This window comes from Lontra canadensis, unplaced genomic scaffold (assembly GCF_010015895.1).
Source record: "Lontra canadensis isolate GAN:19392208 unplaced genomic scaffold, GSC_riverotter_1.0 scaffold50, whole genome shotgun sequence".
Lineage (NCBI taxonomy): Eukaryota > Metazoa > Chordata > Mammalia > Carnivora > Mustelidae > Lontra > Lontra canadensis.
In genome coordinates, this window is record NW_022631044.1 from 8,094,922 (window position 1) to 8,107,790 (window position 12,869).

Consider the following 12,869-nt stretch of genomic DNA (forward strand, 5'->3'; position numbering starts at 1 on the left):
GTCATGAATGCTAGATTCCAGTGCCTATTCTACCATTGCTAGTTATATGACCTTGGGCAAGTCACTTCACCATTCTGGGTCTTGGTTTCCTCTTCAGTAAAATGACAGACAAGATCATCTAAGGTCCATTGAGACCTAAAAATCTCTTTTCTCAAAAACAACTTAATACAACTTCAGATCCCATAGACCTTAATATAGTAATGACTAACCGCTTCTAATTACCAAAAATTATTCAAAGTTAAATTCTTCTACCAGGAATTCTGAGTCATTTGAAGACTGGAATTTAAAATTTAGTATATGGTTTAAACTGCCTTTCTTAGCCCAGCAGTTTCTCATAGTAGTTGTCTCTGTATCTGGCACTTGATTTCTTAAAATACAAATAATACTTCTTTCCAGCCCTCAGGAGAAATAAAGCTGGATAAGGTTGTCAGTTTGGTGTTATTGCTACTTTAGAATAGAGTTTTGAGCTACACAAACACAGTGTTTGGGAATAGAGAGTATATCCCCAGAAGAGAAACAAGTCAAGTAACTAAGCAGACAGAACAGTCAGGATCCACAGTGGGACCGGTGGCAAAACACAGCCTAGAATTAGTGTTGTATTAACTAAGGGGTGTGACTCTGAGCTCTTAGCAAGGCTAGCAAGATTAGCAAGGGCTTTCTCCAACAGAAATCAGTGTGTTTTATTTTTTGTAAAGAATCAATATAATTTCTATATATGGCAGTTTGAGTAAAGCCCCTTCTCTTCCTTGTCAGCCACTACTGTAGGCCATTTTACAATCACATTCTTCTCCAACCTCAAAACTGTCCCTGGTCCCTCCTTCATTTTCCTTCAAGATTGACCAACTATATATGAGAGACCAGGAAACAAACCAAAGATTTGTCAGGGGGCAGGGGACAGTGAATGAGGAGAGATTATTATTAAGCCACTACTCAGGCCAAATGAAGCAAAAAAGAATTCAAAAAAGCATGACACAAAGACCTGGATTCAAATTCTAGTATTTCCATTGTCACTTGTGTGACCTTCAGAAAATGACTTAATTTCCCTGAGCCTCTAAGGAATTTTATTCCCCTGAGGAATAACTTAAATTCCTAAACGGTAAAAGCTGAGTGATGCAAATCTCTAGAGTTTTTATGAGGATGGATTAAATGAGGTGCTATATGGTAGAGAACACAATAGTGCCTAATACACAGTAAACACCCAAATGTTTTCTTGTGAACTTCTTTCCTATCCAGTCCTCACTTACTTGCTTATTTTCAGGACATGTATATAGTATCATGGAGAAATGGTTATAAGATCTGAATGACAAAAATGTGTTTTGTCACTGTTTAGCAGGCATCTTAATTGGATAGGTTTTCCCAACATAATGTGAATGTGTATGTGTGCATTCATGTCCTAAGACTTATCAGACTTATCAAATGAGTCTAAAAATTTCTTATTTCAAAAGTTAAGCTATTTAAAATATTTAGTTGACAATTAAAGGAGATTCTGTTTTAGACAATTCATACTGTACTTTTAAAGGTTGTATTAGCACATACAAACATCCACCTTTTAAAAAACATAGAATGAGTCATAAGGAATCAGATGTGCCATTAATCAGCTCTTGATTATCTTGAATAAAAGAGGGAAGAAAAATACAGATAATTTAAAGCTATTTATAATCCAAAAAATACTTCTTTGTGACTTGGAATGTAACCAGAATATCATTTTGTTTCATACTCAGATAGCTGGTCTAGGAATCAGCAATTACTGAAAGGAATTTGAGATACTTACAGTGTGCTAATAGATAATTAATTGGAGATCGATCCATATTTTAAGGCAAAGTAAAACATTTGTTTCAGAATTGTGTGGTTCTTACAAGAGATCCCCTAAACTTTTTTCCCCCCACCAGGTATAATGGATCTCTCCCAAACGGTGACAGAGGAAGAAGGAAAAGTAGGTTTGCTTTGTTTAAAAGACCTAAGGCAAATGGGGTGAAGCCCAGCACTGTGCATATCGCTTGTACTCCTCAGGCTGCAAAGGTAAAAAGCAAACAAACCCAAATTAAACTAAATAAGTTAACTTGAGAAATTGAAAGACCCGTACATGTTGTTTATGTTCTCTAGGGTTCCCTTCACATTCTGTACCAGAAGTTTCCTTTTGTTTCGATGGGAGCAGACACTTTGGAGACATTACTTGAAAGGCTGCCATATGGAAGGGCATCAGACTTTTTTTTTTTTTTAAATGACAAACCAGGATCAGTGGGTAGAAATTAGGAGGAAACATTCCCTTTCAATAAGAAATTTTTAAAAAGGTAGGTTGGGACCAGGGCTTTATCTAGTATTTAGAATTATACAGCTGTCTACCCTGAGAAGTAGGGAGTTTCCACTGTTACTAGAGGGGCCTTGCCAATGAATGTAGTATATAATAAGCATACTCAGGTATTAGAAGGATTGTTTAGATGAGGTGATTTTTTTAAACTAAGGGTTAATTGTGTGATTCTTACAGGAGATCTTTATCAAAGATTCTGCTTATGCTCTTATTTTTTTGTTTGCTTGTTTTATGGGCCTCAAAGCTTTTAACATAGTGCCTTGAACAAAATGGACCACAGTTAACTATTAAATTGAATCAAAACTATAAGAGCAAATACCCAACTGTATTGGCTCCTTTTTCTTTCCCTGCCAAAATATCCAGAACCTGAGCCATCATTTCAGGACACTTGGGCTTTTCCTGGAGTGATAGACAGTTTAGGGGGAGTTTTAAATCTTTACATTTCTGTGAATTCTTCTACTTCCAGTTTCATAATACAGAATTAGTATTGGATATTGTGTTGAATGAATAAAAATTACAAAGTCTCTCATCTTCTGGAAGTAATTGTATCTTTAGCTAGGCAGCCCCAACATATGCATTAATATTATACCCCTCAGATATATCTTTGTAAGTTAAATGAACAAGAGATGGAGAAATTGGCATATGGTGACTTGTTTTAGGTCATAGCTCCAGTCCCTGAAGTTAATTGAATTTTTGTATCCCACATGGTGTCTAGAACAGTCTTCATGTCTTGATGCGGCCACATCTATTACTGTTTGAAACCCAGTAAATGTAGAAAAGGGACAGTTTCTTTCAAGTGTTTCTTTTTGCTCCTTTGCAGAGAAAGGTTGTGCTAAGCAGGTAGTGAGAGTGAGTGAAAGCTAATGACCCAACCCGAGGAGCTCAATGCCAGATCTGTCCCTGCAGCAGTGCTCTTGCATTGGGTGTATGCCACTTCTTTGTGCAGGATTGTTACATCTGTTGTCCCCAACCACTAATGCCATGTAAGCCTGCAAATCACAGCCAGAAAATGCTCCTACATATTTCCAAGTGCCCCTTTCACAGCCACTACTACCTCTGGTTGAGAACCACTAGCAGAGGGAAAATAGTTATAATCCCTATATCTAAAATACCCTGTTTTGGCAGTCATCTGGGATAAGGTTAAACTCTGCCTTTCAGTCCAGTGAGAACTTAACTAGACATAGTTCTTACTCTTAATCTAGACTAGGTTTAATTGCTTAAAAAGCCAGAGATTACAATGTCAAAGTACACAAAAACCTGTGTTTTTTAAATCTCTCTAGCCGGGGCCCCTGGGTGGCTCAGTGGGTTAAGCCGCTGCCTTCGGCTCAGGTCATGATCTCAGGGTCCTGGGATCAAGTCCCGCATCGGGCTCTCTGCTCAGCAGGGAGCCTGCTTCCCTTCCTCTCTCTCTGCCTGCCTCTCTGCCTACTTGTGATCTCTGTCTGTCAAATAAATAAATAAAATCTTAAAAAATAAATAAATAAATAAATAAATCTCTCTAGCCGTTAAGAACACGTTACTTCCAAGATTCTGGGCAGTTATTTGATTGAAAAATCATTGCTTTATGCTAAGTTAAAGTAATTACAGGTTTTTAAAAATCTATAAACAATTTTATATTTATTTTTAAAACGTCAGCAACATGCATGGGAATGATCTACATGCATTAATGAGGTTAGATACCTCTGAAGAGAGCAGAGTGAGAGAAACATGTAAGCAGCCTTGACACTCTGTTGAATTTAAGAAACCGGAAGCAAAAATGGCATTGTTATGCTTTGATAAAGCTGGGTAGTTGGTACCCAGGTGGTTTTTTTAAATTTTCTTTAAATATTTGAAAATTTCACAGCCTTAATTAACTTTAAATCTATTATTTTAAAGCTTTATCTATTACAGATTACCTACAAATTGAAACCAAGTGAGGTTTTATAATGCCACTGTTCTAATTAAGAAACGTTTTTTTGAATTTAGCTTCTTTGCTCTATGTCTTTGTATCTGTTTTCCTTTTACGCAACCTGTTTCCACTTCCTTTGTGCAGGTTTTCCCCCTTTCTGATATTATCTTCAACTCAAATACATAGAAAACGCCCAAAAACAAAACTGAAAAGTTCTTTTTAGCAATGTTTTTAGTTTTAGTTTGGGATAAGTCAGAAGTACAGTCGTAAGCATTGTGTCCATTTCCTTTGGTGTAAGGTTTAATCATTCTACGAATTTTTCCGTATTTGCCCAGCATATGGCAAATATTTGTCACCTATAGAGTCACAGAATAATTAAGAAAAACATTTAACTCTGCGTGTTGGTAACTTGTTTATAACTCTTTGAATTACTTTAAATATAAGAATCTTATCTTGTAAAATTTTGTATTTTCTCCTTAATAAAATATAATCGAGTACTATTTTCAGTTTCTGCATGGGGTCTCATTTTGATTACTTTATAATTTAAAATATTTATAAGGGAAACCCAGATTTTACAGTGTTTTCATACAATGAAATTATGTTTACTCTAGAATCTTCAAAGTATTCTTGTACACCCCACTCAGTCTGAGTAACTACTATCACAGCTCACATTACAGAAAAGTTACTAATTTCTACCTTAAATTTTGGGAGAAAATATGTCAAACATGTGATAGATTACTTTTCTTTTTTGAATTTGATTTGATTGGCCTACCAGCTAATTTTTGCTATTAATATTTTCTTTCTTAGGCAATAAGCAACAAGGACCAGCACAGCATATCATATACCTTATCTCGGGCCCAGACAGTGGTGGTTGAATATACTCATGACAGCAACACTGATATGTTTCAGGTACTATAACATCTGAATTTTTTTTTTTTTCCTTAAAAAAACAAAAAAGTTGGCAACCTATTTTCAGTGACTTATTCTGTGGTCAGTTTAATGATTATCATATTTTAGTCATGTGTTACATTAAAATATATATTGATTTCTAAATCTCATATATAGAAGTCAGCATAGCATGGTTAAGAAATGGGCTCTGGTGAACATTACTTAATCACTCTATGCCTCAGTTTCCTCCTGTGAAGTGTAGATAATAGAGCTTCCTTCATATGACATTTAGGAGACTTAAATGTGTTAGTACATGTAAAGTGCTCAAAGCTGAGCCAGGGAGCTGGTAAACACTTAGCAATTAATAATAGTGGTTATAAAAATAGCTTAGTTAGCTGTTACCAGAAAAAAAAAAAACAAATATTCTGCACATACTTGTGACTTTTTTTTGCCATTGTTTCCCACCTTCCTCTCTAGGTAGCAAAATGTACAGGCAATCTCTAATTGTCTGTATCATGTTTGTGATCAGACTTGTTTTTTAGCACATATTTTCTGCTACTAACGCAGTTAAAGTTTTTTTTTTTTTCTCTCTCTCATTTTTGTACCAATCCAGTGCTGATGTTTTCATAAACTTAATAGATGATAGAACAATCAAACCCAAAGATATAAACAGAATCCATGATGTCTTCTCTTGTTTGGCTTTGTAGAGCCTGGATTTTTGGAAACAAATAGGACATAGAGTACCCAATAATGTTGCTTTTGCAATTACTGTCCCAGTGACTTCTCAAATTTTTTTTGTTTTGTTTTATAAGATTGAACAGAAAAGGCCTGGAGATGTCTTTAATTATAACCAATAGCAAAATATTTCTCATTGAAGTCATTTGTTCCCCTCTAGCCCTTCTAGTAGAATACTGAATTTTTTAGAATTGTGTCTCTATAGTTAATATCAGAGTATGGATGTATGTTTGTTTATCTTTCTTGCTTTTGCCAAAAAAAAATTTTAAATAAATAACACCCTTAATGAAGATTAAGGTTGGGATCTTAATGAGAACCTAACACAAGCTTTAGGATGATTTTCCACATTTTATTTCACTGACAACCAGTTAAAATAAATACGCTTAATTAGCTTTTTTAAAAAGTTAAGATGTTACCTAGATGTTTGACCCCAGACTAGAATTTTTGTTTCAGAAAATACCTTGAATTCATTTGTTTACCCCTTGTTTTTTGTCAATAAAGTTACTGAAGTCTTGTTAGTTAAAGGTTACAGTTAGTTGGGGGCAGAATTGGGATTAAACCAGGCATTCTGAATTATAGAACAGTGTCTTTGCCATCTTATGAAGGTCCTTAAATAAGTTGCAACATTTTTTTTTTCCTTTTCATAAAGGAATAGAGTTTTACTTAGTCTTCATAATGTTCTTTCTACAAAGCATGAGACCAGTGAAAAATCTAAACATTTCTACATCCAAAAAAAAAAAAACCAGAGATATATCCAAAACTACCCTGATAAATTAACCAGTCTTTGAGGAACTGGTTTTATAACCATTCTGATATTGCCTGCCTTCCACACTGAACAAAGAATATTTATTGTTCAATTCATCAACTATTCAAACTCTGACTCTCTGCATTGGTTAACACTATGAAGTAAATAAAGGAGACATTACAAGTTGCTTATATTCATAGGTGGTACACTGGCAGTCTAAATATGAAATACAAGTTTCTGATTGGGTTGAAGAAGGGTGAGGGAAAGACTTCATAGTAGTGCCTTTTTATCCAGATATGTTTGGTTTTTGTTTTTGTTTGTTTGTTTGTTTGTTTTAATGAAGTTTGAGTAGGATTTTATCAGTCTAGCCAGTAGAAAGGCATTCTGACAAAAGAGATGGCAAAGTGTGGTAGAAGATTGACCAGTGAGGGGCACCTGGGTGACTCAGTGGGTTAAAGCTCAGGTCATGATCCCAGGGTCCTGGGATCGAGCCCCTCGTCGGGCTCTCTGCTCAGCAGGGAGCCTGCTTCCTCCTCTCTCTCTGCCTGTCTCTCTGACTGCTTGTGATCTCTGTCTGTCAAAATAAAAAAAAGAAGAAGAAGAAGATTGACCGATGAGCTGCTTGCAGCTAGAATATACTTTTTGTGTGAATAGCAATGATAGGAAATTAAGCTGCATCAGTGGGATGCAAATTGTGAAGTCAGTTTCTTATTATTACAGAAATAAGAAACTAAGAAGTTTGAATAGTCTGTAAGGAACCATTAGGGTTTTTAATGAGAGTGGGAGGGAATGACATGAAAAAAATCTATACTTATAGCTAATAGTGGCAGTTAGAAAGAGGAGGAATTACTAAAATTTATCTTATCACATAGTTGTATTTTGGCAACTGATCATGATCACATAGGGTTTTTTCTCTTTGTAGATACTTAACATATCTTCCTTCTTACCAATCTTGACCAATATTGCTTTGATGTCTTAAATCTCCTCTAAGACACAGATCAAATATCAGCTGTTTTGGAACAATCTCTCCTTCCAAATAAGTGCCCCTTCTGAATATCTTGATTCTAAATACCAATCCTCAATCCATTCCTGGGCCTACATCTTTTGGATCTAAAGGAGTCTTTTATTCTTAGAACTATTTTTAGTTTCAAAAGGCTAAGACCATTTTCTTTGGATATCCTATCTTAAAATACAGGAAAAGGGACATCCAATCTTAAGTTTGTTAACCAGCCCAGTTTTCTTCTAAAACTATCCAAACTAAAGAAAGTCTTATACTTGATGATAGGACAAAAATGCTAAAAGGATCTTCTCTAAAAGTGTGTGGTTATGAGGAATTCTTGAGACTCAACTATGCTAAGAATGACTTTGAAGTGTCATCATCATTGAAGAGGGTCAGTGTTTTTTCTCAGTATCCACTTTCTTCAATTTTATGATATTACTTTATAACCAGTACATGAATGAACTCATCATTTTTAAATGTTTGCTTTAAAACCCTGTGACACTTGTCAGGTCTGTCATCTATTCCATAGATTTCCTTTTTTCTTTTCATTTTTAAATGTTTACTTTAAAACCCTGTGACACTTGATCAGTTCTGTTATCTGTTTCCTTTTTTTCTTCTCAACTTTCATCTTTCAAAATGAAAATTAATTTATTTACTAGCTAGTACCTCTGAAGATGTTTAATTTGCCCACCCATCCACCAGAACTCTGATCTGGGAACCTTGTCTCTCTAAAATACAGCTGAGAACCAGGAAGAAAATAAAAAGGACATCTAGGCATATAAAATAAAGGCCATGTAGCCCACACACTAAAATTCCTTTTCTTTGCTCCCTAGAAAATCTTTTAGGTATTTACCAAGAACCTTTTGAAATACTATTCTTTAAAGTTTAGTTTTTTTTTATTTCTCAACCCACAGCAGAATAATAGTGACTAGTTAGAGGAGGGGTATGCTGCTAGAGTCAGGTATGCCCAACCGCAAGAAGTGATAGCTGACAACCTCACAAAACACACAAGAATATCTATAAACTATACATAAGACCTCAAAGGAAGCTATGTAAACCCATAACGTAAGGGTCAGCCTTCTTGTACATTGCTCTATAGCACCTGAAGACATCACTGCATTCAGTGTAATATAAATGGTATTCATAGTTCAATGTCCTGGAGTCATCATAACATAGTGTATGTTCACTATATTCTGTTAAAGAAGGTAAATACATGGTAGCCATATTTCCATCCAAAGGGATTAAAATGAAAATCTGCAGCCATCTAGAAATCTCAGCCATCCTAAATTCTGCATTCCCTGAGGGTTTCATATATTTTGGATGGTAAGTTCCTACTTACTCCTATGCTCTAAATAATTATTAAGTCACAACAAGTTTGACAGATTAGTTTTCTAGGGTGTAAATGCTCTCAGAGTTATGTTTGCACTTTAGAAATTTCAGAGGCTTAATGATTTCATCTTCTTGTACCTTTTTTTTTTTTCTTGTACCTTTCTTGAATGGATTTTCCACAGTGTTCCTTTCAATAGGTTTATAGATATTTCTTTTTCCCTTAGATTGGTCGGTCTACTGAAAGTCCCATTGATTTTGTAGTAACTGACACAGTTCCTGGAAGCCAAAGTAATTCTGATACACAGTCAGTGCAAAGCACTATATCAAGATTTGCCTGTAGAATCATATGTGAACGGAATCCCCCCTTTACAGCACGGATTTATGCTGCAGGATTTGACTCATCAAAAAACATCTTTCTTGGGGTAAAGAGCTTTTTTCCTGAATGGTGCATTATTTTTAACCATTTCTGTTTCCAAATTCCAAAGAACTGGAAGCTCACTATTTTTATTGCTACTAGGAGAAGGCTGCCAAATGGAAGACATCAGATGGGCAGATGGATGGTTTGACCACTAATGGCGTTCTTGTTATGCATCCACGCAATGGGTTCACAGAAGACTCCAAGCCTGGAATATGGAGAGAAATATCAGTGTGTGGAAATGTGTTCAGCCTGCGGGAAACCAGATCAGCCCAGCAGAGAGGAAAAATGGCAAGTATTGAGATGTAACTTCTTACTTACTTCCACTAAGCACATTGGGTGTGTTGGATTGAATGCATTACATAATTCCAAAAACTTAAATCTCTTCCTGACACAGAGTACTTAAGTCTGACTATCAAAAACGCTGACCACTAAATATTATACTAGAGGGTATTATCTTAAGGTTTCAATCAGGACCTTTAAAAATTTGGTCTTTCATATTATGTTAATATATTTTAAAACCTGAGCTTTCCTAAATTAGATAACACTGTGTATTTTCTACCTCTTTGGCCATGATATATATGGGAAATATTAGACTTACTGAGTAGCCAGCTGTTTTAATCATAAATTGTCTTTACTATAAGGCTGAGAAGAAATATGTTCCTGTTCAATATTTTATCCTTGATTTTCAGACTTAAATTTTTCATGACTGCCAGTAGAGTTTCTTATATTTAGTAATAATCATAGGAAATCTCAGTTCTTGAGTAAAGAGCATATAAGACCAAAACTCTCATGTAAAAATTGAAAACATAGTGGTGAATGTGTTTTTTGATTCTTGTTTCCTCTAGGTGGAAATTGAAACCAATCAGTTACAAGATGGCTCATTAATTGACCTCTGTGGTGCAACTTTGCTGTGGCGTACTGCAGAAGGCCTTTCCCACACTCCTACAGTGAAGCATTTAGAAGCTTTAAGACAGGAAATCAATGCAGCACGACCTCAATGCCCTGTAGGGTTCAACACACTAGCATTTCCTAGTATGAAGAGGAAAGATGTTGTCGATGAAAAACAACCATGGGTGTATCTAAACTGCGGCCATGTGCATGGCTATCATAACTGGGGAAACAAAGAAGAACGTGATGGAAAAGATCGTGAATGTCCCATGTGTAGGTCTGTTGGTCCCTATGTCCCTCTGTGGCTTGGATGTGAAGCTGGATTTTATGTGGACGCCGGCCCTCCAACCCATGCATTCAGCCCATGTGGGCATGTGTGTTCAGAAAAGACAACTGCTTATTGGTCCCAGATCCCGCTTCCTCATGGTACTCATACTTTTCATGCAGCCTGCCCCTTTTGTGCACATCAGTTGGCTGGTGAACAAGGCTACATCAGACTTATTTTCCAAGGACCTCTAGACTAACAGACAGTTGTCCTCCAGGACTACATTATAAATTTATAAGCTAAGTGAGTTGGGTTTTCCAACCGGTTGTCCATGTCACAGTTTCTCTGCTCTGGTCATTTGCATTAAGATGAAGAATTTTTTTAAACATTTATAATAAAAAGTAACAATTTCTGATCAAAAAATCTGGGAAACTCAAGGAAAAGAATTTCTGAAAGTACCAGACTTCTGAATTCTGAGTTTTGGAAATATATTTTGAGGATGAAAAGACACAGTCTAATTTGTTGCCTTCCTTTTAGTGTTTTTGAATCACCCATCCTCAGTGTTGAAAAATTGTTTTATATAACTGAGGGTACTGTTGGTTCAAACTATGTTAGTTTACAGTTTGTTGCAAACATTGTAAAATACAGCAACATGTATATTAACTTTTTTCTATTTATCTTTATTATAGAAAACATCTTCGAATGTTCTTGATAGAGTAGCATGGTAACGATGGTGTCACACTCTTGGTGTGAATGGTAGTTTAGTGAGCACAGCTCAAGGATTTGCAAGCTTAGAAAGAAGGACAAGAGAGCCTCTCTCCCTACCCCCTTCTAAATACGGAATTTGGTAAATTAAAATACTTTGTAAAACCAAATTCATATTAATTATTATTGTGTAAGAGCTATTTGTTTTTAACCACATTGAATATAATCAGGAAAGTTTTTTTCTTAATGTTTCTCTCAAGTGTAGTATATAACAAAAAATGCTAAGAAACATTTTATATGCTCCTTTGAATATGCAATTTAATCTAGATTATCTATTTTTCTCCCATGATAACTAATCTGTTTTTAGTACCAGCAACATTTGGCAAGTTTATTTTTTAGATATAAACTGTGGTTCATCTGTTCACTGTTTCTAGAAAAAAAAACATTCTCATGAGAAAACGCATAAATTAACAAGGAGGAGAGTGACTTGATTTGCTTTTAGAAAAATAAATAAGTTGATTATTCTGTGTGTGATCTTATCCAGGCATTAAGAAATGTAGAGAGATATAAAGGGTTCAATGACAATAGTGCCCCCTCTTTTTTTTTTAACCTAGCAGACCAGCCTTAACTTTGTGGGCTTTGAATCCTAAGGAGAGTTGCCACCGTGTGACTCAAGGAAATGTTTGGTTGGCAGATGAGCACCAGTGACAGCCGAGTAGAGGAACATACTTGCATGGTATGTTTATTCTCTCATTCCAATAAGTTCTTTGCTTAAAGAAGCAAGAAAACGTTTCTTCACTCCCTCCCCTCCCCTTTCTTTAATACACAAGGGAAGTATAGACAGTTGCACTACATCAAACCCTTTGTGACACTTGTAGAAATCAGTACACTTTTAGAGTAGAGAGAATCTTTTTTTTTTAATCTTTTGATTTGTTTTTCCTTTAGTTCAAAAGTTGTGTAATAATTGACTCTAGCAAATTTTCGTATGTGGTAGTATAGCTTTAATTTATCATAACTATTTCTATGCTGTTCTGAATTTTCTTTTGGTTTAAAAAAAAAAAAAAAAAAAAAAAACCTCTGTTGCTTAGAAGCCATGAACTATTTTACTTTAATTCAACTTGTCAAAATTTCCTTGTTTTTAAAAAATGATCATTTGGGTTCACTCAGGAAATGCATGTCAGGAAACTTGTATTATAAGTTTACTAGTTGTGATGTATCCGTAACTGCTGTTACCCCCTTTTCAAAGAAATATAATTGATTTTGAAGTTTTCTAGTCACATGCTTTGTGACTAATGCAAGGAAATCAAGCCCTGTGTTGTATTTGTTCTAGTCATTTCTATTCAGGCTATATATTGTAGCTAATTTTTATTTGCAATTAATTTATTCAAACTAAGTAAATACTTTTCAAAATAGATACTTGAATTTGTCTCTGTGAGTTCGTTTTCGCATAACTGAGAATGGGAAACCAGAAATGAAAACTTGTGGACAAATCTACCCCTGACTTCAAAAATACTCACTTGAAATAGATAAAGAATTTGCATTTAATGTAACGCTTCAAATCTCTGGTTCTTTTGGGAAAGCATCTCTTACTTATTAATAAAAAAACTTTGTTTAGTGGTCGAATAATTGATGCTTTAGTTAAGTCCTACTACGAAGTTGGCTCTCTACAAGAGTGTGATACTAGACAGTGCTTCACTGAC

The 12,869-nt window shown here is 35.2% G+C and overlaps 1 protein-coding gene across 2 annotated transcripts in view; it reads left to right on the forward strand.

Moving 5' to 3' along the window:
• The window catches only part of PELI1 (pellino E3 ubiquitin protein ligase 1), a 58,016-nt gene extending 45,425 nt beyond the window's left edge, over positions 1–12,591 (forward strand). For both annotated transcript variants that reach the window (XM_032873786.1, XM_032873787.1), the window contains exons 3-7: positions 1,890–2,019; positions 5,004–5,105; positions 9,118–9,315; positions 9,411–9,599; positions 10,157–12,591. In XM_032873786.1, coding sequence (XP_032729677.1) covers positions 1,890–2,019; positions 5,004–5,105; positions 9,118–9,315; positions 9,411–9,599; positions 10,157–10,723 — 1,186 coding nt within the window. In that variant the 3' untranslated portion in view covers positions 10,724–12,591. The remainder of the gene's footprint in view (positions 1–1,889; positions 2,020–5,003; positions 5,106–9,117; positions 9,316–9,410; positions 9,600–10,156) is intronic.
• The last annotated feature ends 278 nt before the right edge of the window (positions 12,592–12,869 follow it).